General features: G+C 53.9%; 11 protein-coding genes across 11 annotated transcripts; 4 read left to right on the top strand and 7 right to left on the bottom strand.

Annotated features, from left to right (window-relative positions):
* Positions 1 to 717: 717 nt before the first annotated feature.
* On the bottom strand, positions 718 to 1,790 carry BDZ99DRAFT_391535 (oxidoreductase ucpA; the record flags this gene model as incomplete). Its single annotated transcript, XM_033715730.1, has 5 exons — positions 718 to 804; positions 903 to 983; positions 1,035 to 1,142; positions 1,201 to 1,596; positions 1,701 to 1,790. 5 exons carry the CDS (start codon positions 1,788 to 1,790, stop codon positions 718 to 720), a joined length of 762 nt encoding a protein of 253 aa, XP_033575008.1.
* Positions 1,791 to 2,690: 900 nt separating this feature from the next.
* Positions 2,691 to 6,059, bottom strand: BDZ99DRAFT_536019 (uncharacterized protein). Its single transcript, XM_033726568.1, has 4 exons — positions 5,605 to 6,059; positions 4,990 to 5,554; positions 4,078 to 4,937; positions 2,691 to 4,027 (listed from the first exon to the last, which is right to left on the bottom strand). The coding sequence occupies exons 1-4, from the start codon at positions 6,025 to 6,027 to the stop codon at positions 2,825 to 2,827; spliced, it is 3,051 nt and encodes a 1,016-aa protein (XP_033575007.1). The 5' UTR covers positions 6,028 to 6,059; the 3' UTR covers positions 2,691 to 2,824.
* Positions 6,060 to 7,219: 1,160 nt separating this feature from the next.
* BDZ99DRAFT_500306 (uncharacterized protein) lies at positions 7,220 to 8,686 on the bottom strand (the record flags this gene model as incomplete). Its single annotated transcript, XM_033723711.1, has 2 exons — positions 7,220 to 8,259; positions 8,635 to 8,686. The coding sequence occupies 2 exons, from the start codon at positions 8,684 to 8,686 to the stop codon at positions 7,496 to 7,498; spliced, it is 816 nt and encodes a 271-aa protein (XP_033575006.1). The 3' UTR covers positions 7,220 to 7,495.
* A 148-nt stretch (positions 8,687 to 8,834) lies between these two features.
* BDZ99DRAFT_71796 (Rhodanese-like protein) lies at positions 8,835 to 11,063 on the top strand. The gene is made up of 5 exons (XM_033728845.1): positions 8,835 to 9,175; positions 9,227 to 9,294; positions 9,348 to 9,606; positions 9,655 to 10,392; positions 10,441 to 11,063. Exons 1-5 carry the CDS (start codon positions 8,922 to 8,924, stop codon positions 10,832 to 10,834), a joined length of 1,713 nt encoding a protein of 570 aa, XP_033575005.1. The 5' UTR covers positions 8,835 to 8,921; the 3' UTR covers positions 10,835 to 11,063.
* Positions 11,064 to 12,397: 1,334 nt separating this feature from the next.
* Positions 12,398 to 13,598, bottom strand: BDZ99DRAFT_489555 (uncharacterized protein; the record flags this gene model as incomplete). The annotated part of the gene is made up of 4 exons (XM_033722992.1): positions 12,398 to 12,478; positions 12,750 to 12,991; positions 13,079 to 13,389; positions 13,432 to 13,598. The coding sequence occupies 4 exons, from the start codon at positions 13,596 to 13,598 to the stop codon at positions 12,398 to 12,400; spliced, it is 801 nt and encodes a 266-aa protein (XP_033575004.1).
* Positions 13,599 to 14,173: 575 nt separating this feature from the next.
* BDZ99DRAFT_71801 (GINS complex, Sld5 component) lies at positions 14,174 to 15,339 on the top strand. The gene is made up of 3 exons (XM_033728846.1): positions 14,174 to 14,452; positions 14,529 to 14,657; positions 14,735 to 15,339. The coding sequence occupies exons 1-3, from the start codon at positions 14,285 to 14,287 to the stop codon at positions 15,083 to 15,085; spliced, it is 648 nt and encodes a 215-aa protein (XP_033575003.1). The 5' UTR covers positions 14,174 to 14,284; the 3' UTR covers positions 15,086 to 15,339.
* Positions 14,954 to 16,600, bottom strand: BDZ99DRAFT_464932 (alpha/beta-hydrolase). Its single transcript, XM_033720439.1, has 7 exons — positions 16,438 to 16,600; positions 16,355 to 16,382; positions 16,284 to 16,306; positions 16,199 to 16,225; positions 16,000 to 16,148; positions 15,570 to 15,949; positions 14,954 to 15,523 (listed from the first exon to the last, which is right to left on the bottom strand). The coding sequence occupies exons 1-7, from the start codon at positions 16,558 to 16,560 to the stop codon at positions 15,261 to 15,263; spliced, it is 993 nt and encodes a 330-aa protein (XP_033575002.1). The 5' UTR covers positions 16,561 to 16,600; the 3' UTR covers positions 14,954 to 15,260.
* Positions 16,601 to 16,911: 311 nt separating this feature from the next.
* On the top strand, positions 16,912 to 19,293 carry BDZ99DRAFT_71696 (replication protein-like protein A 70 kDa DNA-binding subunit). Its single transcript, XM_033728844.1, has 6 exons — positions 16,912 to 17,020; positions 17,073 to 17,227; positions 17,281 to 17,371; positions 17,422 to 17,962; positions 18,022 to 18,935; positions 18,989 to 19,293. Exons 1-6 carry the CDS (start codon positions 16,986 to 16,988, stop codon positions 19,104 to 19,106), a joined length of 1,854 nt encoding a protein of 617 aa, XP_033575001.1. The 5' UTR covers positions 16,912 to 16,985; the 3' UTR covers positions 19,107 to 19,293.
* A 503-nt stretch (positions 19,294 to 19,796) lies between these two features.
* Positions 19,797 to 21,343, top strand: BDZ99DRAFT_447164 (putative quinone oxidoreductase). The gene is made up of 3 exons (XM_033717996.1): positions 19,797 to 19,984; positions 20,044 to 20,402; positions 20,525 to 21,343. The coding sequence occupies exons 1-3, from the start codon at positions 19,960 to 19,962 to the stop codon at positions 21,149 to 21,151; spliced, it is 1,011 nt and encodes a 336-aa protein (XP_033575000.1). The 5' UTR covers positions 19,797 to 19,959; the 3' UTR covers positions 21,152 to 21,343.
* A 766-nt stretch (positions 21,344 to 22,109) lies between these two features.
* On the bottom strand, positions 22,110 to 23,617 carry BDZ99DRAFT_420804 (uncharacterized protein). The gene is made up of 2 exons (XM_033716933.1): positions 22,558 to 23,617; positions 22,110 to 22,479 (listed from the first exon to the last, which is right to left on the bottom strand). Exons 1-2 carry the CDS (start codon positions 23,253 to 23,255, stop codon positions 22,254 to 22,256), a joined length of 924 nt encoding a protein of 307 aa, XP_033574999.1. The 5' UTR covers positions 23,256 to 23,617; the 3' UTR covers positions 22,110 to 22,253.
* A 243-nt stretch (positions 23,618 to 23,860) lies between these two features.
* Positions 23,861 to 25,741, bottom strand: BDZ99DRAFT_572903 (uncharacterized protein; the record flags this gene model as incomplete). Its single annotated transcript, XM_033728245.1, has 1 exon — positions 23,861 to 25,741. The coding sequence occupies one exon, from the start codon at positions 25,739 to 25,741 to the stop codon at positions 23,888 to 23,890; it is 1,854 nt and encodes a 617-aa protein (XP_033574998.1). The 3' UTR covers positions 23,861 to 23,887.
* Between the last annotated feature and the right edge of the window lie 47 nt (positions 25,742 to 25,788).

Below are 25,788 nucleotides of genomic sequence, written 5' to 3'. Positions count from 1 at the left end.
GTCCTCGTCGCGCTCACCGCAACAGCCCTCGCCGTCCCAACCGCCGCCCCAGCCTGCAAAACATACAATTACACCGACAAGGTCAGTCGCCCTCCTCTCACCTAGCTCACGCTCCCTGACAAACCTCCCTCCAGTTCGACGACCTCACCGTCGGTGCCGTGCCCGCCCTCACCCCTCTAAACCTCTACGGCGCCCTAAACTACAGCGGCATCGTCTACTTCCGGCGGCCGGACATCAGCCTCCTCGAGACGCCCTCCGACTTCAACATAATCTCCTTCGGCCCCATTTCCGACGCTACGCTCGGTCCCGCGTTGCTGCTCCCGGGCCCCAAGACCGATCGATTCTCGCTGAAGAGTGTGCGGTATGCCTGTGCGGTTAATGACGAGGTGCCTGCGGTTGGAGTGCCGGTTGCGTGCACGATTAGGTTCAGTGGGATGAGTAAGAGTGGGAAGACGCTGGTGAGAGAGTTTGTGTATAGTCCGGCTGTGACGGTGGAGGAGCAGGCGTATGCGACGGCGGATCTGACGCCGTTTTCGGACGTGGTGAGCGTGGGTGTGGAGTTGGTGCAGGATGTTACGGATTTGGTGAAGATTCCGGTTTTTGATAATGTGGTTTATTCTGCGTGTGTTCGCGGTTGAGTTGGGGTGGGGGATGCTTTGGAGAGGGGAGTGTGAGGAGGGAGAGAGAGGTTTTAATGCGAGTGAAGCTGTGCTATGGTTACATCGAGGAGCCGCCGTCTATGCAGAGGTTCTGACCAGTTGCGGACTGGCTGAGCGCGAGGGTTCTCACTTGAGCGGCAACGTCCTGTATTGTTGTTAGTTTCTTAACTCTGCCCCTTACCTACATGCTCGACTGATGAATGGCCACGAGTGTAGAACATCAGTGAGCTACAACAAACTCACCTCCACAGTCGCCAACCGTTTAAGCTTCGTACTCTCCTTCGCCGCCTCCCGCTTCGCATCTGGGAACTTCATACCCCATTCCTGCCCCCCAACGTCAGCTCCCCGTCCATAAAATCGACCTAGGAACCATACCGTCAACAACAACCCCGGCGACACCGTATTCACCCTAATCCTCGGCGCACAAATCACCGCCAGCCCCTTCGCCAAATGGATTTGCGCCGCCTTCGTCACAGCATATGGCTAACATCACACCAATCAGTCCAATCCCCCAAAAACCATCTGAACAGCGAACACTCACCAACGAACTCCCCCCCGGCTTCACCCCCGCCACACTCGCCGTCGTAATCAGCGCCCCCTCGCTCTCATCCAGCCATTTCCGCGCCGCGTACGCCAGCCACAGATGCGTCTTCACGTTCATGGTGAAGCACAAGTCCCAGTCCTCCTCGACGACGCCCTCGTCGAGATCCGAGAAGTTGGTTAGGCGCGTCCAGCCGGCGTTGGAGACGACGACGTCGAGGCGGCCCATGACGGCGATGGCTTCGGCGACCATGGCGTGCACGGCAGGTTTGGAGGAGACGTCGGTGCGGATGGCGTGGAAACGGGGGAGTTGGGGGGAAGGGTGGGTGTTTGGTGTTTGCGATAGTTCCGCGAGGAGAGATTCCGCGCGGGTGGCGTTGGAGGCGTAGTTGATTATCTGGGAGGGAGGATGTAAGATTTCGTGTTCTTCTTGGGTTTCTTGATGGAGAGGGGCGCTTAATGGCAGGAAAGGGGGGCTTTTTTGGGTTGGTATGTACGTACGACGCGGAAGTCTGGGGCGAAGACTCGTGCGATTTCGGCGCCTAGACCGGCGGAACCGGCGGTGATTAGGACGACTTTTTGAACGGACATGATGGTGTATGGAAGGGGAAGCAATTGAGAGGATTGGAAGCCTGGGATGAGATAGTTGTTGCTACTCGAGGGGGTAGTCATTGGGATATAGTGGGGTCGCGGGGTAATGGACGGAACGATTCCGTCATCTAAATATCTAGTAGCATATATAAGCTCGATTGGCTCTTCGTTTTCTTAGTGTGGAGTTCTTCAAGATCGTGTGGAGATTGGAAAAACAGTCGAAGTCCATAAATTCCATGGAGGATTTGGTGGGCGTTTGAAAACAGCAAGGCAAACCGCGTATGGAGGGCCTGTCAACATCTTCTCGACTAATAATACTCAACACTATCACAACTACTCTCTGACAATCGCCACCAATATCTACAGATCAACATAACTAGCAGGACAACCCTGCGTATTCTCACTTCGAAGTGCTGTTAATAATCGCCAATCCTCCCCCGAGCCGACCTCCATCACCGACCTCACGAGCTCTCAAACGACACAGCTTCTCCCAAAACCAAAGCCGGAAGGCCTTCTCCATTGTCATGTAAATATAGAGCATTTACTCTAACCTCTTTGTCACAAACCTCCTCTCAGCACCGCACCAAGACATGTCGTGTTGGAAGTGTTTTTTTGATCCACCAACTTCCCAGTACCCATGGATGCCGTCTTCGAAGAAGTTCTGCAGAAGCCGCCAATCCATCCATGAAGGAAAAAGTCAGAAGCAGCGGGCGAGAAAGATTTATACCCCTTCCCCTTGGCTCACGCGTGACTTTTCTTGTGATTAAAGAGCTTAGCCAAGTCCGGGATTCGGGAACGCTTTGTGAAGTGACAAGGGGGTTCTTGGTTGATGATTGAGGGTTCTTGTTGAGAATAGTGCGGTTCTTCTCTCACGTCCCAGATCCTCTACGTGAAGACAATTCACCAAAGCGCAGAGATGGGATTGAAATATTAGTGGGGATATCAATTAGGGACAGCTTGTCCTGACGGGTATAGTATTGAAATTATGAAACCCATCAGCTACTACCCATCAAAGCCCGTCATCTCCACACCCCTCACTTCTGCCTCCGCGTCTGAATACACCAATTCAGCCACTCACTAAAGAACCCGGACTGCACCTTCGAGCTCGGATCCAGATTCCACTCCCGCTCACTCTCCTTATACACATCCGTAGCCTTGCCCCTATTCTCCCTATCCATCGCAACCAGCACTTTCACAACAAACAGACTCGACTTGCTACACGCATTCCCATGCAACTTCGACCCATCAATCTTCACTTCCTCGTGAACAGTTTTCAGAATCTCCCAAAGCTGCTCCTGCGCCTCCGGTTTCGGCAGCCCCTTCTTACAAGCCTCGAAATACTCTTTAAGCAGATTAAAGCTCTTCTCAGAAAGCTGCTTACTCGTGCTCATGCGCACCAAGCGCAGAACAGGGAGGATAAGTCCTAAAGCCAGCGGGTTCTGGTGCTGTTTCTTGACGTAGATGAGGAGGAGATCCAGGACACGGTTCTTGAAATTGAGCATCGTCTCTCTCGCGTTTTTGTTTTCCTTCTTCTTGCTGGTTGTCTTCTTTCGCTCTTGGAAAATCTTGGTCAGGTGGGGTTCTAGCGCCATCATCTCCTCGTCGTCCATGTCTTCGCCGTCGGAGGTCTCAGCGTCAGACGCCTCGCCGTTTTGGGGGTCCGTCTTTAGGACTCCTGCTAAGAGGGCTTCAAATCTGGCGGCCTCTTCATCGTCCTTGTCCGAGCTATCGGCTTCGTCGTCTGATTCTGAGTCGCTTGGAACGTCACCGTCCTCTACCTCTACATCAGAGTCGAGCTCTCCGTCAATCATTTCCACGTCTGAGTCGTCACCAGAATCCTTGTTCTCATCGAGCTCGCTTCCATCTGCCTCGTCGGCATTTTGGTCAAAGAGCTCTTGCTGGCCAGAGAGATTCTCGCTCTTATACAGAATGTCAATTAAAGACCCGAGGCTATCCCGGGTCACGCTTGCCGTGAAAGTCGTAAATACTTGCTCGGCAAGTTTCCTCAAGAGCGTAGAGGGCTTCGCGAGGAAACTCAATAAGAGCTCAAGTAGCAGGTCAAAGCTGCTTTCGCTATCCGAGTCTGTTTTCCCGGATATTGCTGTATAGCAAACGTCGAGCTCAGACAGGATTGAGACGGCATCGGAGTCTCCATTGTAGACTTGAAGGATCGTCAGGGAATATAGTAAGATGAAAGCATCGTTAGTTGCTGATTTGCCCGCCTCGGAGGACGATTGCTGTGAAACGGTGAGCAAGCATCATAAGGGGTAGAGTTTTATCTATGTACCTGTGACTCGATCGTTTTCAGATGCTTGTGGGCCTTCTTAACAGTATCCAGGACTTCATCATCGGCCTCAAAGACCAGATTCAAAGTCTTGGAAGACCTCGCCCTTGTGCGGATTCCTGACGCTACCAAATATGGAAAGGATACCAATCGACCTGAAGGTGTGCGCTTCTGCGATTTGCTATCCTGTCGGAGCGCCACTAAATGGGCGAGACAAGACGATATCCTGTCCCTGAACGTAGTCCGATTGGAAGTTGATATCGGAGGTGACGGTGCCGTCTCATCCGCCTCAGACTCCTTTGGGACAAAATAACCAAATTCAACGAAATGGTCAAGTAAATCTCGGAGCCATGACTTCTTATTAGCAGAGCCTAGGATGTCTGCGGGTGCATCGTAGCCCTTGTAGCCTTTGACGAGAGATGAGAGCATATCAGCAATTACGCGCCTGTATGATTCGGCAGCAGAATCTGATTCATCCTCTGGTCTAATGATTAGCGCATTGAAGTGTTGCACAATCTTCGAAAGAGCATCATCATCAGCGAGAAGTAGGAGCCCTTCAACGGTCTTAGTCTTCGTAAGCTGATCGAATCTGATGTTGCCGTTCTTAGACGTCAGCGCGATTACGAACGGAGCCGCAAGTCCTGGCTCAGCTTCAACTCGTGTCTGCATTGCTTTCAAAGGCGACATTGTCGCGTTGTGAAGGAACCTGTCCTCCTTACTCCGGTGGTTGATCAGAGATCTCATAAGATTGGGACTGAAAAGCGAGGGTAGCACCCATTCCGGAGCAGTCAAGAGCATATTATTAAGAAGCTGGAAGCCCCAGGATTTGCGTTCCAGAGATGCAGATGCCGAAAATAGGTTTTCTATTTCGGTTAGCCTGAATGTTCAATTTACGGAACGGAGATATGCAATTACCGTCAACCACATCGATCCAGAACTTGGCGAAATCGGACTTGCTTTCTCTCCCTAGCATTTCTTGGAGGACAAAGTGCCAGGCAAAACTCGGTCTTGAGTGAGCAGACCCACCCTTGACGTTCTTGCTGTCAGATTTGGGTTTGGAATCCGATACATTGACAAAGTTCTCTTTAAGCACATTTGCGAGAACACGCCTCTCCTTGGTACAAAGAGGATCCTTCTTGCGCCAGATGTCTTCTGGCAGCACATCTTGGGAGAATAGTGAACGGGTCACCAGCCATATAGCTATCCCTTCAGGTGTCTTTGCTAGATTGTATGTAGATAGCCGTCCAATGATTTCCTCGATGTGTTTTGTGTTTCCTTTTATAGACTGCAAATTTCGGACCGTTCCGCATAACACCGAGCCGCATTCTTCTCGAAGCCAGGGTTTGTCGCGTGCAAGCTCGTAGATGCGATCGAGTAAATTGTTCCAGCATTCCAATGGGACGCTCGGTTGGACGAGGATGGTAGATTCCAGGATGGCTCTGTATCCAGCGATTTGACCGATGAGGTGGTCTTTTCTTTCCTGCTTTGAATTAGCCTAAGTGTTGCTTCGTTCAACAGCTGTTGACTAACCTGGCCGACGGCACTGGCATCTGGTTTCGTTCGTTCGGTCACCAAATCGACTATACTCTCGGCACTAAAATCGAGCCCTTCTAGAGGCGAACTTCCTGGTCCAAAAAGCTGGTGGAGTACTTCTGTTAGAGCTATGCCAAAGCCAAGTCGAGCTGCTTTGCGATTGCTGCAAAGTCCTCTTATCAGCCGGATCACTGCCCGATCTACTGTCTCCGGAGTCGGACTGCTTTTCGGTGAGAATCTCTTCACGATCTCTTTGGCAGCATTCATGCGAACATCTTCGGTCTCAGATGCGAGATTTTCAAATAGCTGTGCCAATTTTGCGTCCTCTTCAGTGTATTGACGCCGGCGCTTCTGGGGGCCAGAATCTGCTGGCGGCGTAGCTTCGTCTTTTATATCGCTTTGGCGTCTTTTGCGAGACATCTTGAGGGTTTCTAGAGTCGTGAGGTTGCTGGCGCGTGCAATATCGAAGTTTCACAAAAAGTTTCGAAGTGGAGCTTTCTGCCAAGATTTCGATGATGTAATCTCGAGCTAGACCCGAGCAAGACACGTATGAAGCTATTCGACCCACGGTTCACAAGTCAAGCAGTGCCACGGATCTGGAAGTATTCCATTGTTTAATCCAACATGGAGATTAAGGATAACTATGGACTTGTGATCGAATTACTATCATTGTGCGATGATATTCAACTCATTTTAGTCAACTTATGCTCACGCGCACCAGCCTCGACCAAGCGGGAAATCGAGTCTAATTTTACTGCGGAGTCAATTGCATGTTCCGCGCGTGCGAAACACTGTCCCAACATGCAGCTACAAGGGCTCTTCTAGAAAGACATTGATCTTACAATGTGGAGATCACTCACGGGTACCTGCAGGACTCAGAAGCAAAGTCAAATTGCGGGACCTACCGTGAAGCGAAAACTCAGTCTTTTAGGAGCTAAATGACGCATCAGATAATCGCCAATCGTGTATGCATGATAGTACGAGTAAACAAGTGCTACTACAATGCATAGTCAGGCCAGCACAGTGAAACGAAGCTCTTCTCGCCGAACCGTTACAGCCGCAGTGATCCTTGATTGCTCACGATATCATGAGACCGACCGACTGACCTCGATCCCTGGCCATGGCTGCCCTCTCGGATGTGACCGCTGGGATGGAGCGAAGTCACTGCGTCTGACACCCCTCTCGTCGATGTGGAGGGACGAGAGCCTGAAACGGGCCCAGTTCGGCATTCGTTCTGCAGGCGGAGCCGAATTAATCACGGGACCAGGCTCCTCGTTCAATGTTTACGCTTGGCAAGTCGCGTCTCCCCAGCAGCAGCCGACACGAGAGCTGCACAGCGCAGCTGAAAAGCGGTCAGCAGCAACCGCTCCCTGCAAGCGCCAGACAAAGGCGCGACAAGAGCCTGTCAGCCTGCAGAAGAGGGGCCCGCAGAGCTGTTTGGTGGGGTCTGAAAGCGTGGAACCGCCCTGGGGTGGTGGAAGCTCCTTTGGCGGCTGGTCGAACAGCCGGACGCGTTCTCGATCGAACGTCAGCCCGCCCTCTTGCTGAGGCTTGCGACAGCCGGAGACTCCGAGTTATTGCGTGCAGGAGTGCTTCCTTTTCCGTGTTTGCTCGCTCGCTTGGGCAGACGGCAGCGTCGTGTTCCAAGGTTGAATGCTGCTGAAAACTGGTTGCAAACCTCGGCGAGGCGCGCGATGGCCCGACGTTCTATCGTCTTCCGACGATGCCTTGTCCATGACGTTGTTCGGGACGCTGAGAAGTGTGATCCATCACTTTGAGAACGATCGCGGCGCAAGGCTGGTTGCGACGGCCCCGTTAGAGCAGCGCTTTAGCCGGTTTATGCAGGCCTGTGCAAGCAGAAGCTGGAGACCAGAGGTTCACGGGCCGGCTACGACACCATGCAACAACGCTTGCCTTCGCCAGGCGCTGCAACATCGGCAAACACGCACCAGTGAGGCAGTGGTGAATCTCCCGTCGGCCCAATGGGGGTGTCGAGCAGAGGTCTATCCCTGCCGTAAGGATTCGAGGCTGGGGCCAACGGGAGGCGCGAGACGCGGGCTGGCTTGACGGCGATTCCTTGCTGGGCGTTGCGCCGCTTCTGAATGACGGAAAGCGCGTCGTCCTGCATGGCGAGCCCGGAGTAGCACGAGATAGCGATGCGGAGTGAATTGAGAAGGTGGGGGGTTTGTTGTTGTGGACGAAGCTGGCGGAGGCCCGACGCGTCGTGCGGTGAGGACGCGGAGGGCGGCATGGCAGCGAGCGAGAGGGGGTTGCGGCCGTCCAACGCACCATCCGCGCCTTTAACGGAGCATTGCAGCCATGTGCGACTGTGGGCGGGCGTTGCAGGCAAGATGCCCGCGGTCGGTGCCCGTGCCTCTGGCCCAGCAACGTGACGGCGCCGTGGAAACGCACACTGGATGCTGGGTGGTGGATGCTGGTGGAGGCCGGCCTTGCTGCTGGGCTGCCCAGTTCGCAGGCTGTTTGCTGGCCGCTGTGCCGCAGCGGCTAGCACAGGGCCCTGGCCTCGCCTGGCGCTGGCATTGACGAAGCAGAGGTCGCCGTGACGGGCGGCGTCAGACGTAAATGCGCGCAGCACAGCTAAGGCGCGCGCATCGAGCAGTAAACACTGGCCGTGGGTGGGGATATGCGAACCTGATCGCGATCTGGGGCAGCCGCCGGCGGTTTATAATGGCTGATCGCCACGCTGCGGGACCCTCTCCGGCATAGAGCACTTCGCAATCCCTCGCGCGCCTGCAGAGCCGCAACTGTGCAAGTCTGTATTGGTGGCCCGCTGGTGGTGAGCTGCGAGCGCTTCGACCCACTCCCACATCCCGGGACGTTGCTCCAGAGACAAGCAGACGAGGCTCGGCACCACCTCTTCTACGCCTTCACCCGCCCTCTTCTTCCTCCTCCACCCTTCATAGGCCGTCCACGGTCTCTCTCTCCCCCTCTCCCCTCTCCCACTCGCTCTCTCCCTCGGTCGTCGTCTCGGGCAGTCAGTCGTTCGCTACCTGGGTTCTTACGCACGGCAGCAGCACCCCCGTCCCCCTCGAAGGCCTTGCGGATTGAGCTCCCCCATGTCGCCCACAGCCCGATAGCACTCTCTACGACACCTCCTCATATAGCTTTGCCAGCTTGAGGATATTTACCCCAGCATCTTAAGGATTGGAATTAGCTTTCTTGTCTTTCATGCTTATCCGCCGCCGAGCATTCCCTCCCGTCGTCGACCCGCTGGATAAGCCGCACTCGTTTGCCCACGCCGACACCACTGCCACCAATTCACCTGTTCGACCGGTTCCCGAAGCTTCGCAATCATGGAGCTGTCGTCCCCGCTCGCGGCCATGCATCCACCGCCCATTCCTGGCCCCTGGGGCTACCGCCGAGACCTGCCACCGTCAAGACCCTTGTTCGGTGGAGCAAACACATTTGGATCCAAGAACTTCAACTTCAGGGATATGAGCATGAAGAAGGGCAGCTCAGACTACTTCACGCTGCAGCCGCTGCGTGGTTCGTCGCCGACCACCAGTCTGGCCGCCGACATGTCTTCGAACCTGCATGTCGACCAGAGGTACGCCCTTGCTTCAACCCGCATTCTGAAATCTCAATTGACGATTCCTAGTCCCCAGGTTGCGACACCGCGTCGGTCGCTCTTCACTCAGAACCTCTTCCAGCCATTGGACAATCGGGGTAAGAGAGCTTCACACAGCGCTTCACTTCCGCGAGACTGACATGCACTCAAGCAGAAGGCACCACGACACCACCATTTCGGTGGGAAGGCGTTACAACCCCACCGATCCCATCGTCGTCCCCCGGCTTTGCACCCGACTCGATGGACATCTCGCCTCTCCCCCACAAGGCACCCTTCTCGTTCGTCAGTGATCTGAGCATTCCGTCGCCCACCCCGGAGTCGAGAAACGATTGCGAGGACATGCTGTCGCCATGCACATTTCCACCAGCGAACCCTCTCCTGGAGGTGCCTCGGCCTGTTTCTGCAGCAGAGTATGTTGGTTGAACCTGCTGTTGGAGACGAGTACTGATGTTTCATAGTCGTAGGAAGTCGGCTCTGCTTCGACCTTCCCTCTCGCGTACCAAGAACTGGTCCACCAGCACAGTATCTCTGAAGACGAAGGAGAACAATCCATGTCCACCTTTCAGATTCGGGCTGGGACAGAGTGGCCTATCGAATTCGTCGACACCAACGCTTGACGAGTGCTTCGCTGCCTCTCCACCACAGGACCGAAAGATGTTCGGAGGTCCGCTCATGGGCCCACCAAAGCCCAAGCAGCCCTTCACCCTTAATCCTACTTTTGGCCGTGGAAATGGCTCGCCGTTAAGTGCACACATCCGGAAACCTACTGGAGCTCCTTCTCGACGCCCCAGCAAGTTCAGGAGGTCTCTCAGCATGTACGAAAACCCCGGGGATATCATGAACCAGGACAAGGAGAGCTATGCTTCCACTACACTCAACCCTGTGATGGATGTGTGTGATGACACGCCGGCCCTCAGGCTACCTCATTTCGTACCTGCGAACGAGCCCGACGGCATTCCGCGTATTTCCGATACCACATTAATCAGCGTTCTTGACGGCGAGTTCAATCATATCTACGACAAGACGGTCATTGTGGATTGCCGTTTTGAATATGAATACAAGGGTGGCCACATCGACGGGGCAATCAACTTCTGCGAAAAGGAGCAACTTGCTGAGGAACTCTTCAATCAAGTCTCACCACCCAATACACTACTGATCTTCCACTGCGAGTACTCCGCGCACCGCGCACCTCTAATGTAAGTTCTTCTAACATATTTGTTGCTGACTCATCTAATGCGTCGCAGGGCCAAAGCTATACGTGGTAGAGATCGAGAAGTCAACATTGAAAGCTACCCACGTCTTACCTATCCCGAGGTATACATTCTCCAGGGTGGCTACAGCTCTTTCTACGAATCGCACCGGCCCCGCTGCATAGGGGACTACTTGCGAATGGACGCCAAGGAGCATGAGAGCGCTTGCGAGCGCGGCATGAACAAACTCCGCCAGCGTACAAAACTAAACCGGGCCCAAACATTTGCATTTGGTCAGCAACAGTTCGGCCAGCAGTCCTGTCAGATGGAAGACAGTCCCACTGCTCACAGCAGATCTAAAACCGGCGGTATCCTTCCGATGGGAATGGAGTCCGATAATTACTTTAATCCTGGACGATACGGGACTCGTCGAATGGCCTCGTATTAGGTCGACGAGACCAATGACCCGAACAATGCTTATGGCGAACGGATTTACGGAGTTATTGATGGAACACTTTTCCCAGATTTCAGCATTACGGCGTTGCGAGCAAATTCCGGTCCTATCCTTGCGGCGTTCAAGCGGCGACCTTTTGTTATTGCTCATGGAGAGCTCCTCTTGGCTTCTTGGTCTGCTTCCGGAGAAGTACTCAATTGCTCCTGGCCCAGCGATTGATACCTCCAGAGCAACACTGGGAGTCTTATTCTACTTCTTAGCTCTTTAGAGCTCCTCTTTTTGCATCATATTATCCGCGGGAACTGTACCTCTCCAGACGCTTTGTCTAGGAGGTCGGTACTGTTGGCGCAGCTGTCGACTGCTGCCTCGCGGTCTTCTTTTCTCCTTTGTTGTTCCTGCTCGACATTACTCCTATGATCATCACAACTATCAGCACTGCTTCTCATGTCGCATGTTGCAACATTGCACGCTCCATGACGAACTACTTCTCCGGCCTCTGAGCCATCAAGTTCACACACACGATATGCACCCGCCACCTTTCTCATCCCGTCTCGAGCTTTCTCATTTGGCCCGCTCTTCTCTACTACCTCACTGCGTTCCCATTACATATACCCTTCAACCCAAACCCCCCTTATACCATCCCCTCTTGTTCCTCACAGGTCATTCAAAAGGACAAACTCCATTTTTGCTGCTTCCACTTTCCATGGTTCTGTTGTACTTATCTGCTGTCTTGTTCTTGCCGGACGGGGAGGGCGTGTAGATGATACAATGGTTGTATATACCACATGGGAGAAGGCCGAGATTGGGAGCTTTCCTTTCCGCTGTGGGGTGAGAAGAGTGGTGGGTGGCGAGGATAGCCTCGTCGTTAGTAATGGGTGGAGTGGGCGGTGGTTGCACGATGGTGATCTGGTTGTTTCGTCGTTAGAGTTGAAATGGAAGAGTTACAAATGAGTTGAGGTGCCTTTGGGTGATTTGATTGGCTGAGGTGTGAATTGAGCTCGAGTACCGAATGTTAACCACTCATGCATCGAAGGTTCTTTCGTCTCATCATTAGCATCTCATGCCATCTATCATTGGACGCCTTAACATTCACCCTCTCCTCTTCCCACATGGCCCCACGACATCCGTCTCAAACCGCCAGACACCACCTCACTTCCGAGTCTCTTTCCCTCCGTCACGAGAAGCCGCTATCCAACGTAGACGCAACGTGGCACTCCACTTCCTCACCACGTCCCAGAAACCTCAATCCACACAGTCGTATCCAGAGCTTTTTGCACCATAAGCCCCCGGAAGCGTCCACGCAGCGTTAGCACACCTCGTCTCTGAAAACTCGATCCCGGCGGTTCGGTATGTCACTCCTTGGAACAAAATAGGCCAGGGTGTGCACAGTCCGCAGACGCGGCGTGGAACACTGCCCTAAGCAAGTTTCGATTCATGCGCTGGGATTGGGAGGTTTATGTGTCATAAGTAAGGGGCGGAAGTGACGATACAGCGTGGTCGTGTTTTTGGTAGCTATATACCCTTGGTCCAGCTTCAGTGCGACGTCCTGAGATCAGATTATGGTAGATGCCGTAGAGTCAAGTTGAGGTGGAGGTGGAGGCGGAGGCGGAGGTAGTATGGATGCGCGGCGGGGGATTCCTAGGGGTCCTAGTCGAGGAGGTGGTGGCGAAGGTGGGGCTTCATTACCAGAGGGCGCAGATTCATGCGATGAGCGTGATGAAGCTTGAGGTTCATTTGGAGAAGCCGGCTTCTTAGGCAGCGGGAGTGGCGGTGGTAGTGGTGGTGTATTTCCCGTCCGAACGAATGTGTGTTCGTCGGTTTCACCGCTACACTGGGTTAGCGAAACTGCATTGAGATTCAGGAGTTGCACTTACTAGTAAAAGTGGTTCACAGTAGTCACGCGACGCACCAACTCCATAAGTCTCTTCTCCTCCTCTGTTATACCAAGCTGCTCTGTGACTAGCTGCCGCAATGGCTCCGTGTATTCAGGATCATAGGGGTTGAGAAACGACAAGGTGAGTAGCTCGAAGAACCTCGGGAACAAGCCCGCACAGCCGAAGTCGGCGACGCATATGGATCTGTCTGGTAGCATGATCATGTTCCGACGGCAGAGATCCAAGTGACACAACACAAGGGCTTGGGATGTAAGATCTATGTTCGTAGATAGGCCGCTCTTGAGAATGCGATCCCGCTCTTCTTCGGTCTTGGCTAACCTCAGACGTTTTCCTTCCATCTCACGGCGGACTTCGAGCCTCTTGTTCAACCAGATGTTCATGTCTTCGATGGAGGTGAACACAGTGTAAGTGCCATCTATGCCCCAGAGATAGCCATGTAACTTACCACCGCCAATGGGACCTGGGACCTGGCCACCAGATAGGGACCCAAAGTGTGCGATGATGCTGGCTACGCGTGGTATTATGTCGGTGTGGACGGTGAGGTCGAGGTCGTCCAATGTCCAACCGCGGAAGTATTCCATGAAGATATAGCTGGTGGGAAAGGTGGCCGACGTGTCCATGAAGAAGCGATACACTTCAGGGGTGCGAACTATGCTCTGGCCGATATGCTGATGCGCAAAGTCGAGCGTGGCTTACTCCTGGGCAGTCGCTCCGAATCCATATTTGACTGCTAGTTTGTCGGATAGTTTGACTACTACTATGCCTTCTTCAAGACCGCCGACGAGATTGTCGGTTCTCATGCGATGGACGTAATCCTTGAGCCACTCCTCGCTGGCTGTGCGAACGTCCCACGACATTGCCATGGATGGCTGAAAAGTTGCACGGGAAAGCAAAAAAAATAAAAATAAACAATATTCATATAAATAGCAATACGGGAGAAAGCGATCTACTGAGGTACGATGGCTTGCGAGAACCTTGGAAGAGTGTTCCGTAGCTACATGGAATCTTCTCAGAGGTAGCTCATTGAAGTAGACAAAGAGTTTAAATTCGGGATTGAAAAAGGACGGCTAACGTTAAGGATCTCGATGCGGTGTAGAAGACAGGAAGGTTGATGGAAAAATTCCGAATACGTCTTGTTTGAGTCAATTTTGACAGGGTGATGAATCGTACAGTGATTAGAGTCCAGGCCGTGCTAATGCTCCTTCACTGTGATGAAATTCGTGGTGTTGCAATCGTTTTGACCGGATTGCGATTTCAACTCTCATTCTTCGTCGCCGAATCTCGGGACTGGAAATTAGGCTTGCAGAGCACTCTTCAACCCTTATAAACAACTCACCAAGGAGTCCTTCACCGTCATGTTCGATCCCCTAAACTCTCATTAACAGAGGTGTGAAACTCATCCGGCCCAATCGCCCGCCTCCGTCATTGCGTTCACCACCAGCCCCACATCTGCGATCTGCCCCACTCACCTTAATTTCACCCATCACCACCCCATCACACGCGCCCACTCCGTTTCCCAGCGCCCACATGACGCGCCCAAACCACGACCATGGATATCGATGATATCCTCGCCGAAGCCCTGCACGTGTCCGCGCCGCAGGAAACCCTCGACCTGCAGGAGCTAACCCGCGCATGGGTCGCCGAGCGCGTCGCGCCGGAGCTGCTGCCGTACCCGGACGCGTTGATGGAGAGGGTATTGACGCGGATTAGGAGGCAGGTGGGTCACCGAATCGCTTCTAGGGCTGGGACGCTGGGCTGGGACGCTGGGCTGGGCTAACACGATATTGGGGTAGATCGAGACTGTAGAAGAGCAGACGGGGAACATGGACCCGAAGACGAATTTCAAGCTCATCGTGATTCAGACGGAATTGGAGCGGTTCAAGTTTCTCGTGCGGTCGTTTTTGAGAGCCCGGGTTGCGAAGGTGAGATTGGGCATCGCTACATTGACGACCATTTACTTCGATTTTGGACGTGGAGCTGATTTTGGCAATGTGTTTAGATTGATAAATACCCCCTCCATGTACAACAGAATTCCGCCGAATACCTTTCTCCGAGCGAATCGCAATATCTCACCGCACACCAGAATCTGCTGGCGTCGCATTACCAGTCTTCCTTCCTTTCGCAGTTTCCGAATTCGTTGCAGAAGCTTGATGATACCCAGGGTGGCATTAGTATGATAGATGCGCCGGATCCAGACACGGCGGTGTTTTGTAGGGCTTTGAGGGATGTAGGGGAAATCAATGTCGTAGGGACTGATAGGGCGTTCGAAATGAAGAGGGGCGATGTAAGAGTTGTAAGATGGAGTGCTATTAGGGAAAAGGTGTTGGCAGGTGACATAGAATTGGTATAGTAGTTGACATTGCATGGAGTTTGGAGCAATACGGGGAGCATTGGGATATAATTATATGAAGCCATGAGCCTGTTCGAAATCCATAATCTTATTTTGGAAGTACAGCCACAACCGACCGCCCAGACGCCCCAGGCAAATGCAAAAGACCACGGACCCATGGAACCTGGAGATACACTCAGTGGCCTTGTATCCAACCAAGCATCTGCCCGAAGGCCTGTGTCTGAGACTTCTTGATATTCGGATCCTCGTAGTCGCCTAAAACGGCGAAACCATGGGGTACATCCGAGAATACTTGGATCTCGTGCTCGATGCTGTTCTTCTCGAGTCCCTTCCGCCCTTCCTCCAAAACTTCTTCCGGAAATAGGGGATCGTCCTTGACACAAGCCATGTAAAGTGGTACTTTGACCGCCTCGATTTCCTCCTTCGCGACCATAGTACCTACTTATGTAAGTAAACGGCGCCGCAAGCTAGGGCTCAGACTTACCGTGAGCAATTGCACCGGCCTTAATGACCGGAATATGTTTCACTACTCCCTGTTCCTCGTCTCCTGGCGCAGCCTGGTCCCATGCCACCGTATCAGGGTGCTCTCCGGCTAGTATCACAATATACTTCGCCCCAAAGCAGTACCCGACACCGTATATACCACCACCGTTCGCAACGGCATCTGCGAACTCTTCTTTGGCTCCTTCAATGACCTTGTGTAGGATCGGTATAACCTTCTCGGGGGTGTGTCGGGCCAGCCACATATCGATCAGGAAAGACTTCGCAGTCTCACCTACGCGGAGCTTGATTTGTTCGATAACGGAAGGATGCTTGTCATGGGCGCTCTGATCGACGCTATTCGGGGCCGGGTCACCTCCGAATCTGCGAAAGTCAATTACTTTGGACAATATTGCGGGGTTCAGAGGACTGACTGATCGGGCATGACCACCAGAAATCCCTCAGATGCGTATTTGTCTGCCTGCAGTTGGTTGTTCGCAGACTTGACGCCAGTTCCGCCGGTTAGTAGGAGCAAGAGCTTTGAGGGCGAATGAGGGTAATCGGCCGGCTTTGAGATGTAGACCTGAGAATTTGTCAGAGGCTGGTAGTATTCGGGGACAAGAAGAGCCTCACATCTATGCCTCCAAGCTTAGATATTTCCTACGACGCATGAGCTTTATTATTCTAAGCTTCTTTGAGGGGTCTCAGGAGAACCAACGCCGGTGGGGACCTCGCCGGAAGCTACGTCGCAGTCAGTGGGCGTTCAAGATACGGGCTCGTAATGCGTACGGGTCGGTCTGTCCGTTGTGCAGTGTTCCTTTGCAACAATTAGCTATATATCCATGTAGGACGTCTGGCGTGAGCAGTCTTACGCCCATACTGGCTCCCGCCTGAGCTCTCGTGTCGCCAGGAAAGATGCTCTGTTCCACATTTTCGGCGGCAGTGGGCTGGGCGTCGCTCTCTGGAGCTCTGGTTGCAACTTCGTCGTCGGCCATAGTGAGTGCTGTTGATGTTGGTGGTGAGAGAGGTTGTTCATTTGTTTGAGGAACTCCTTGCCCCGCCAAAGGATCGCGGGGTTTCATAGTTCTAAGTGGCAGTTCCACCTCAATATCCTATTCCACATCAATAAAGGGTCGATATAGGTAGTGTCTCAAGTAACGCCTGCAGCTTCATAAACCTCGAAGCATCTCCAAGTGCCACCAAACACGAGCTTGAAATCCAAGTATGTCGTTCTAGACAGCCTAGGGCATAGAAAACTGCAGGCAATTAACATCACGTGATTTGAATACGAAACTACACACTCGGCCGGCGCGTCGCGTCAATCCCCCATTTCTCTCCCGCCACAACCTCAACATCTCGTCCTAACACTCCCTTCCTCACCTCACCTCTCTCATTTACGACGCGCAAAAGCCCTGCAACTATGGCCGAAGCAGCAATCAGCCAAGGCTCGCTCAGGTAAGGCTTTCAAATTGCCACATCAGGCTGCCCTTCTAATCTTCATCTACAGGGCGATATTCGAGCGAGGCATCGAGGCGGCGCCCAGTCCGGTCATGCAATGCGTTCAGATCAAACCGATGGACTCAAAGACTGGCGGGGATCCTCAGCGATACCGTGTTGTGCTGAGCGACATCCAGAACTTCATTCAGACTATGCTGGCAGCACGTTCGTACCTCAGCAGCCTAACCAAAAGCGAGAGACGTGCTAACTAAGCGCAGCGCTGGCGCCCTTGGTAACTGAAGGGACACTCAAGAAGGGCTCTATCGTGAGATTGAAGTCGTTCCAACCCCAGGCAGTGAAAGGACGACAGTTAGTATCCTCTCGTCTATCGTCTGGCAATCGGTCTAATACCTAGCCAGGATTCTGATACTTGTCGATGTGGAAGTGCTGGAAGAATATGGCGAACTTGAGAAGCTCGGAATGCCAGTCCAGCTGGAAACCACAGAGCCTGTGGACCAGAAGCCACAACCCGCAGCTATCTCCGGCAACAATTTCTACGGAAACCAATCGAACGGTAACAGCAAGCCGGCCCCACAAAGCCGATCTCTACCATCCCATCCACAATCCAACTCCGGAGACGCCAGCTTGTATCCGATCGAAGCTCTCTCGCCGTACGCACACAAATGGACTATCAAAGCGAGATGTACACAAAAAGGAGAGATGAAGACGTGGCAGAACAAGAACGGAGAGGGCAAGCTGTTCAGCGTGAACTTGCTGGATGAGTCTTCAGAGATTCGGGGGACCGCTTTCAAGGAGATAGCCGATGATCTTTACGATGTGTTCCAAGTAGGAATGGTTTACTTCATCTCAAACTGCAAAGTAGTCTTTGCGAAGAAGCAGTTCTCAAATCTGCCTAACGATTATGAGCTACATTTTGAGAGGGACTCGACGGTAGAGAAGGTACAGTGGCTTCATTCTTTTACATATCGTTTTGGAGGACTAGTGCTAATCTTACGTAGGCCGATGACCAAGAGGGTGCTCCAAAAGTGCGGTACAATTTCACCAAAATTGGATCCCTAGACGCGGTGGAGAAGGATAGCACGATCGATACCGTCGGTGTACTCAAGAGCGTTGGAGATGTGGAGGAGATCATCGGCAAAAACAGCAATAGGCCCTTCTCGAAGCGCGAGTTAACGTTGGCCGATGACACTCTCACATCTGTTCGACTCACAATCTGGGGTAACTTGGCGATGACTTTCGACGCTCCGTTAGAGTCTGTCATTGCCTTCAAAGGTGTCAAGGTTTCCGAATTTGGTGGTCGGAGTTTAAGCTTGTTGAGTTCTGGATCCATGGACGTCGATCCCGATATCGATGAAGCACACAAGCTGAAAGGATGGTATGACGCCGAAGGTCGACAGGGGAATTACACTAGCCATGCAGGCTTGGCTGGGAACACCGGCGGCAGAAAGCAAGAGTACAAGACTGTCCAGCAAGTCAAGGACGAAGAGGCTGGCTTAGGCGAGGACACTGTTTACTTCAACCTCAAGGCCTCGGTTGTCTACGTGAAGCCGGACACATTCGCCTACCCTGCCTGCTCAAACGACGTCGATGGTAGGCCGTGCAACAAGAAAGTTGTTGAAGACAACCCCGGAGAGTGGCGTTGCGAGAGGTGCTCGATCGCACATCCACGTCCGACGTACAGATACATCATGTCTGTCAATGTCAGCGACTACACCGGTCAACTCTGGCTAAGCCTGTTTGACAAAGAGGGAGCGGTGGTGATGAATATGACTGCAAATCAGTTGACTGAGATGAAAGCGAGCGACGAGGAGCAGGGCACCACGATGAGCCAGGACGCGTTTCTGGAAGCTACTTGCAGGACATACGACTTCCGTATCAGAGCAAAAATGGACACGTTCCAAGACACCCCAAGGTAAGAATCCCCCCTTTATGATATTTAATGGCATGATCTAACCTTTTTCTTAGGGTCCGGTATGGAGTGCAATTCATCAACCCACTCGACTTCAAGCGAGAGTGCGCTCGTCTAATTGAGACTTTGAAAAAGTACGATATCAAGTCAGAGGATAGCCTTTTCGTCCACTAGCGAACGACTATGGCACCAAAATCGATCTGACACCCAGTCCTTGCGAAACTCATGCTCACGAGGACAACGGCAAATTGACACCGTATCAGGGGGGCACCGCATGCAAGTATGCAGCACTCCGAACCCCCCCTCCTTCAAACTCGACTATCCCGGACACTTGATCTCGTTATTCATGCCCCGCGCTGGCATAATATGTTCGTGTTTTCTTTGTCTACTTGTTGAGCTTCAAATTCTCATGAGTCTTTCCCTTGTTTTTCATGACTGCGAAATCCATTCCGCACGCAGAGCTGTATGATGTCTTTCGCTCGGGATGTGGAAATGGGGAAGTAGATATGGATGGAGCGGCACTCAATCCTATTCCTGGTAGCCCTATATGCAACCTCTAATCTTTGTCATCTTGTCTCTCAGGCTGACCTTAATGCCGTTTGTGACTTGGCGTACAGGTGATGCCGAGAAGCCGGTTGATTTCCAGGCGGAAAAGGCTTACTCTATCAACCGTCAAGGACCTTACACGACTTACTACATATTACACTGCACGGCTGGCGTAATCCTCGAATAAAGTTTGAAAACGAGCGGGACAGCGCCCAACTCCGCAATGCTCCGCAGCTGACCTTTCCCGATCGGGCACCTAGCTTGGTGGAGCTTGAACCGCGTCATACTTTACACTTATTTCACACCCCGCCAAGCTCTTCTCTCTGTAATCAACATAAGGGCCTCGAATTGAGATTGTTGCTCTCCTGAAACTCCATATTTGGGCCCTCATCTACGTTCCATTCCGAAACATCACGCCTCCACCTCGAAGCTCGCCTCCTGCCCCACTTCCTACCTCCAATACCCCCAAAGATCTCACAAAATGCCCGAAACAATCCGTGCGGTAGGCAAGTCCCTCCTCCTTATACCCGCTTACCCAATACTCCGTACTAACCTGATGTTCCAGACATCAAAGGCGGCACCGGCCCTGCCGACTCGCTCTTCATAACCTCGATCCCTAAACCTGTCCCAGCTGCCGCGCAAGCCCTCGTCAAGATCAAGGCCTTCGGACTCAATCGCATGGACCTCTTCCAGCGAGAGGGCCACTACCCACTTCCGCCGCAAGCGGGCAAGATCCTGGGCGTGGAGTTCTCAGGCATAATCGAGGGCGTTGGGGAGGACCCAGAGAAAGGGTTCAAGGTAGGCGACGAGGTGTTTGGGCTGGCATATGGCGGCGCGTACGCAGAGTACATTGCCGTGTCAACGCACATGCTAGTGCACAAGCCGAAAGAGTTGAGTTGGGAGGAGTGTGCGGGCATTCCAGAGGTAAGCCACCCACCCCACTCCCTTCGCTCCCGACCTTCAGGCCCTCTCGCACGATTCGATTTGACTCTCCAGAAGCGCATCTCCCCTCCCCAATCCCATCCCCGCTAACCTCTCCTTCTCAGACTTGGATCACCGCAACCCAAGCCCTCTACCTCATCGGCTGCTACACGCCCGGCAAGTCGGTCCTCTGGCACGCGGGCGCCTCGTCCGTCTCCATCGCCGGCATCCAGCTCTCGCTCGGCGACTCGCCCTCTGCTGTCTTCGCCACGGCGCGCCAGGACTCGAAGTGCGAGTTCATCACCAACACCCTCGGCGCCACGGCGGCCTTCAACACATCCACCCAAGACTGGCCCGCCGAGGTGCTCAAAGCCACGAACGGCAAGGGCGTCGACGTCATCATCGACTTCGTCGGTGCGAGCTACTTCCAGGGCAACCTGGACGCGATTGCGCGCGACGGCGTGATTGTGACGCTGGGGATGCTGGGCGGCACGGTACTGCCCGCGGGGGTCGACATCAGCGCGTTTGTATGGAAGCGGGCCAGGTTTGAGGGGAGCAGTTTAAGGAGCCGGGATGAGGAGTATCAGGGGAAGTTGCGGGATACGCTGGTGGAGCATGCGCTGCCGCGGTTTGTGGATGGGCGGTTCAAGGTGTTTGTGGAGAAGGTGTTTCCGTGGGAGGAGGTAGTCGAGGCGCATAGGCTTATGGAGGCGAATAAGACGATGGGGAAGATTATTTGTCGGGTGGAGTAGCGGGGGTTGGATGGGATGGGGCAGCGATAGGAAGGAGGAAGCTGCGAGGTCTTGCGGATGCGACTGTGGAGTTGGTTGCGGTGTGGTACTGCGTACACTGTGTCTCTAAGTTGGGTAGCTATAAAAAGTGTTTCGTATACCAGATCAAGAAGCCCGGGCCAGAGTGACCAGCTCCAGACAGACTTCTTGGGCCGAGTTCTGAAGATCCTCCCTCACGCTTTGCCGTCTTTCGTTACAAGTACTCCCCGTTCGAGCCGCTCTACAGTTGATTGCTAGGCGCGGCGTCATGTACCACGTGCCCGGCGTGTAGCACCGAAATCCATCGAATAGTGCGTTATTGCTGGAGGTTGTAAATTAGAGCAAGAATTAGGTCCTAAGCCAGTCTGCTCGATTTGCATCCCCATACAGAATGTAACATTCCGGACACTATGAATTAGCCTCGGGTTTTCAGGAAGATTACAGTGTGGTGAGATGTACAAAGTGGGGCTAGTCCGTGCGATTTGAATACAGTTTTGGCATACTATTGTCCGGAGCCGTAATTTAGACTTTTGGAATCTGGGTATGAAGTGGGAGCTGGTCCGGTGTCGTTACGCGAGGCCAAAGGGATGAGGGAGTCTGCGCGATTTGAACTGTCTTTTAGGATGGAATATCCGGGGCGCTATGGATCGCGCTCGGGATTTGAGGAAGATTACAATGTGGTAAGATGTATAAAGTGGAGCCAGTCCGTGCGATGTGGACTTGATCGTGCCGTGTTATTGTCGGACGCTGGATATGAGAGCTATGGACATGGACAATGCCGTGAGGTATAAACGGGAGCTAGTTCTATGTCTTAGATGCAGGGTAGTGCTTTACGATGAGAGGCCTGAACGGTAGACTCCGTTTATGTGACTTGAAGGTTACCGTTTCCCTTAGGCTCACTGATACTTCACAGCATCGACGCTCTAGTTTCTAGATGGCTCGTGTGATGTGTCTTGGGATGAATGAATTGCACGAGATTGAATAATTATACCTGTCAGGTCTTGAAACTCCTCGGAACGCCAGTGCCAAAGGTTTCCAACCATCTACACAAACTCCCGATACAATAAGCTGAGCTCCCGTGCACTTATAGCAGCGTCCACAGTCCCGCCGCCGCAACAACGACACTCCAACCAGCAAAGATAGCCACCCGTCCCGCGGCACCCTTCGGCTTATTATTCGTCGCCACACCACCAAGGTACCAGCTCCCGATATCCGTGAGCTTGCCATCCTGCGTGAGCATAGCAACGTTCGGCCCAACATTCGAGACATCGCTCCGGAAACCCCCAAAGTAAGAGTAGCGCGTGATATTCCTATAATCCCCAAATTAGCCCAATCCGAAGCCCCATCACCTTCCTCCCAAGTACGACAAAATAGAAAGCAAAACTTACACCATACGATCAAAATACTCCGAACTTTGATTATAAAATAGCTGCGTCGTCTCCAAATCCTGATCCGGATAACCATACTCGGTAACCCAAATCTTCATATTAGGATACGCCGCCATCTTCTGCCCGATATGGCTCGCCATGCCCTCGAAATTCCCGTACCAATGCACTGGCATGATATCCGGATTGCAACCTCCATCGCAGAAATTGAAGAAATCCGTAAGCCATGTGAAGCCATCGGGCGACCCTGTCGTTGCGGGTGCGCCCAGTTTCACTCCGAGTTTTTTAAGAGGCTCGATCTGCTTTATCCACGCGTTCGCGGCCACGTCGGCGGCGATCCCCGCGCCCCCCGTAGCGGCGGTCCCGTCGGGCTCGTTGAAGCCGAGCACGTAGGAGATGTTGGTGCCGGACTTTATTTGGGCCTTGACCGCGTCGAGGAAGGGGGTGCCGGAGTCGGCGTCGGAGGCGCCCCAGAGCATGGGGACGAACTCGAGGTCGGAGTTGCTGAAGGACGTGGTCGGCGTGTAGCCGTAGTTGTAGTACCAGGTTAAGTCGGAGGTAGAGGAGTCCCAGATTTTGTCATCGCCCGGGTGCTTCGAGGAGGGGACATAGACGAGGCCGCGTTTGGAGGACGTGGTAGCGAGGGCGGTGGGGAGGAGGGAGAGAAGGGGGATGGTGGGGAGCAGGAGGGATTGACGCATGATTGATGTAGTGGTGGACGGATCGGAGGAGAGGGCGGTTGGGGGGTAATGAGGAGTGCAATCTCGAGGATATATTTTGAAGCTGTTGACACGCCACGGGTATAATGATTAATTAGATAGACGTAAACGAGCGTGAATCGTACAGAAAAGCTAGAAAACGAATGGACACAGCTGGCAACGGAAGTGTGCGGCTGCAGAAGTACAAAACGCGACGCAGAGAAAGGTGACAGAGGGGAGTACGCGTGAAAGGGGGACGGCCGAATGGAGGCGCAACAAGACTTGGAACTCGGCTTGGAGGTGCAGCAGCCCAGACAGCCCAGCTTCAGCACCAAGGGCCTCCGACGGTCGATGGCGGCGCCGGACGCCAGTTTGGCGGTGCTGAAACGGAGAGAACCAGCGGCTGGCGGCGTTATCTATCGATTTCGCGTGGCAGCGCACCGAGGCAGGGCTAGTTCCCGCTTGGCTGCAAGTCAATAAACCCCCTCCAGGGGCCATCCCGGCCGGAGATCGTTGCGCGTCAGGGGTAAGAGCACGTGCCATCGAGCTCGACCTCATCCGCAACTCCATCCTCAGTTCTCTGCATCGAATAATAGACATGCATAGCCTAACTACACGCAAACCCCATCCTACACCTACTGCTCCCTCAATGCCGTCTCAACATACGCCTGCCTCAAGTCCGTGATAGCCAAGCAAATAGCCTCCCTCAACTCTCTCCCAGTCATCGAGATGCCCCCCCTCGAAAACACCTCCCCCCCCAATCCTACGAACCCGTTCTTTCGACGATTCATCTGATCCGGATGCCACCTTTTCTGCTCTTTCCTCCTCAAATGATCTCTCAACTTCTTTAGTTTCTCCTGGTCAGCCCTTCGGAAATCAGGCCTCCACTGCGGCGAGGACCCGTTCTCTAAACCCTCGAGGACTGCGTAGCGCAGACGAATCCCGAATGCGGCGATGAAGAAGCCAAAGATGTTGTGGCGGACCACCTGGTGCGGGTGGATGGGGAGGTTGGAGTTGGGGAGTTTCGGCGCCCAGGCGTAGCGGTTGGAGGATGTGATCTGCTGCATGTATCGGGATCCTACGTCTAAGAGATCTCCACCGCTCCCTGACGGGGTGGGGTAGCGGATAGCGGCGTCGTCGATGCTTAGCTGGTCCCAATGGGTGTTGTATTCTCCGAACGCCTGCTCGGCTCCTGCCAGCGAGGGCTCTCGTTGGGCTGAGAAGCCATTCCAGCCGAAGAAGGGCGGACCGCGGTTGAAGGTAGGTTCTTCGTCGTCGCTGGAGAGCATATCGAAATCCGAGTCTGTGAAGTGGTAGGAGGGTTTCCGTTGTCTTCTCGACTGTTGCTGTTGGCGTCGCCATTCGCGCCTGAATGGGTTCCGTTGTGCTTCAAATCCCGCTTTCTCTTGACGAAGTCTGCCTTCAGCGTGCATGACTCTCTCGCGCTCTTGGCGGAGAATCTCCTCAGCGTGTCGAAGTGTCGCCTCTACTTCTCTTACACGAGCTTCGCGGGCTTCAAGTTCCTCTAACCTCGCTGCGATCATCTCGTCTTGGAGCGAGTACCCCATCCCACTAGCACCAGCACCACTGCAAGAACACCCACAGCCCTGCGCCTGCTGCTCTCCACCCCCACCCCTCCCCTCCGCATCCTGCGCACGCTGAAACCTAGGCGGTTCCGTATACTCCGGCGGAAACTCCCCCACCGGCCTCGGCACCCTTGTCCCCGTATCCGCCTGCTCCCCAAAGAATTCATGCACACTCTGCCGACTCCCCGACCGCGGCGGCTCGAAAAACCCTCTATCCCCACCCGCCGGCATCGTTGGGAAGGAATCCTCCGCGATGAAGGTAGCGTGCTCAGACTGGCTCGAATCGCTCCCAGCATCACTCTCACCCCCATCTTCATCTCCTTCGTGCTTTTCCCAACCCGCTGCCATACCCTCCCCCCTTCCGCCTCTGCTCACGTGCTCGAACCCCCCGCACCCTGACCGACACCCAGAACTACCACTACTGCCCCCACCACCTCCTCCCGGCTCCTTCGCACCCATATCAATATCCGGTCCTTGGTCCGGGACAGCCCCCGAGGACTGCTCGCCCGCACTACTCGCCCACGGCATGTCTTCCCAACTGCCTCCCCTCTGCGCGTGCGACGCGGCCCACCACGGCTCTGGCTGGAACCCCGCGGACGCAGGCGCCGGCCGCTGACAGAGCGGGTCGAAGAAGAGGCAGTGGCCGCGTCGTCGGCTCCAGGCGCTGGGGTGGTGGGGCGGGCCGCAGGGGAGCTCGCGGTGGATGTTGTGGGGTCTGCTCCAGTAGGGCGGGGTGTCGTTCAGGAAGGGTTCTGCGAAAGGGTGGTGCGGGAGCCAGTCTGCGGGGAGTGGGAAGTCGGTGTAGCGGCGCTCGAAGCCGGTGCGGGAGCGGAAGGGGAGGGTGGGGCTGGGGTTGGTTTCGCGGGGGGTGAAGGGGTGGTAGGTGTGGTGGGTGTCTTCCATTGTTGAGCTGGGAGCGCTGGGAGTAGGGTTGGGATCAGATTGGTGTG

This window comes from Mytilinidion resinicola, assembly GCF_010093595.1.
Source record: "Mytilinidion resinicola strain CBS 304.34 unplaced genomic scaffold BDZ99scaffold_13, whole genome shotgun sequence".
Lineage (NCBI taxonomy): Eukaryota > Fungi > Ascomycota > Dothideomycetes > Mytilinidiales > Mytilinidiaceae > Mytilinidion > Mytilinidion resinicola.
The sequence above is the reverse complement of the archived record's forward strand: the minus strand, read 5'-3'. Positions and strand labels throughout refer to the sequence as shown.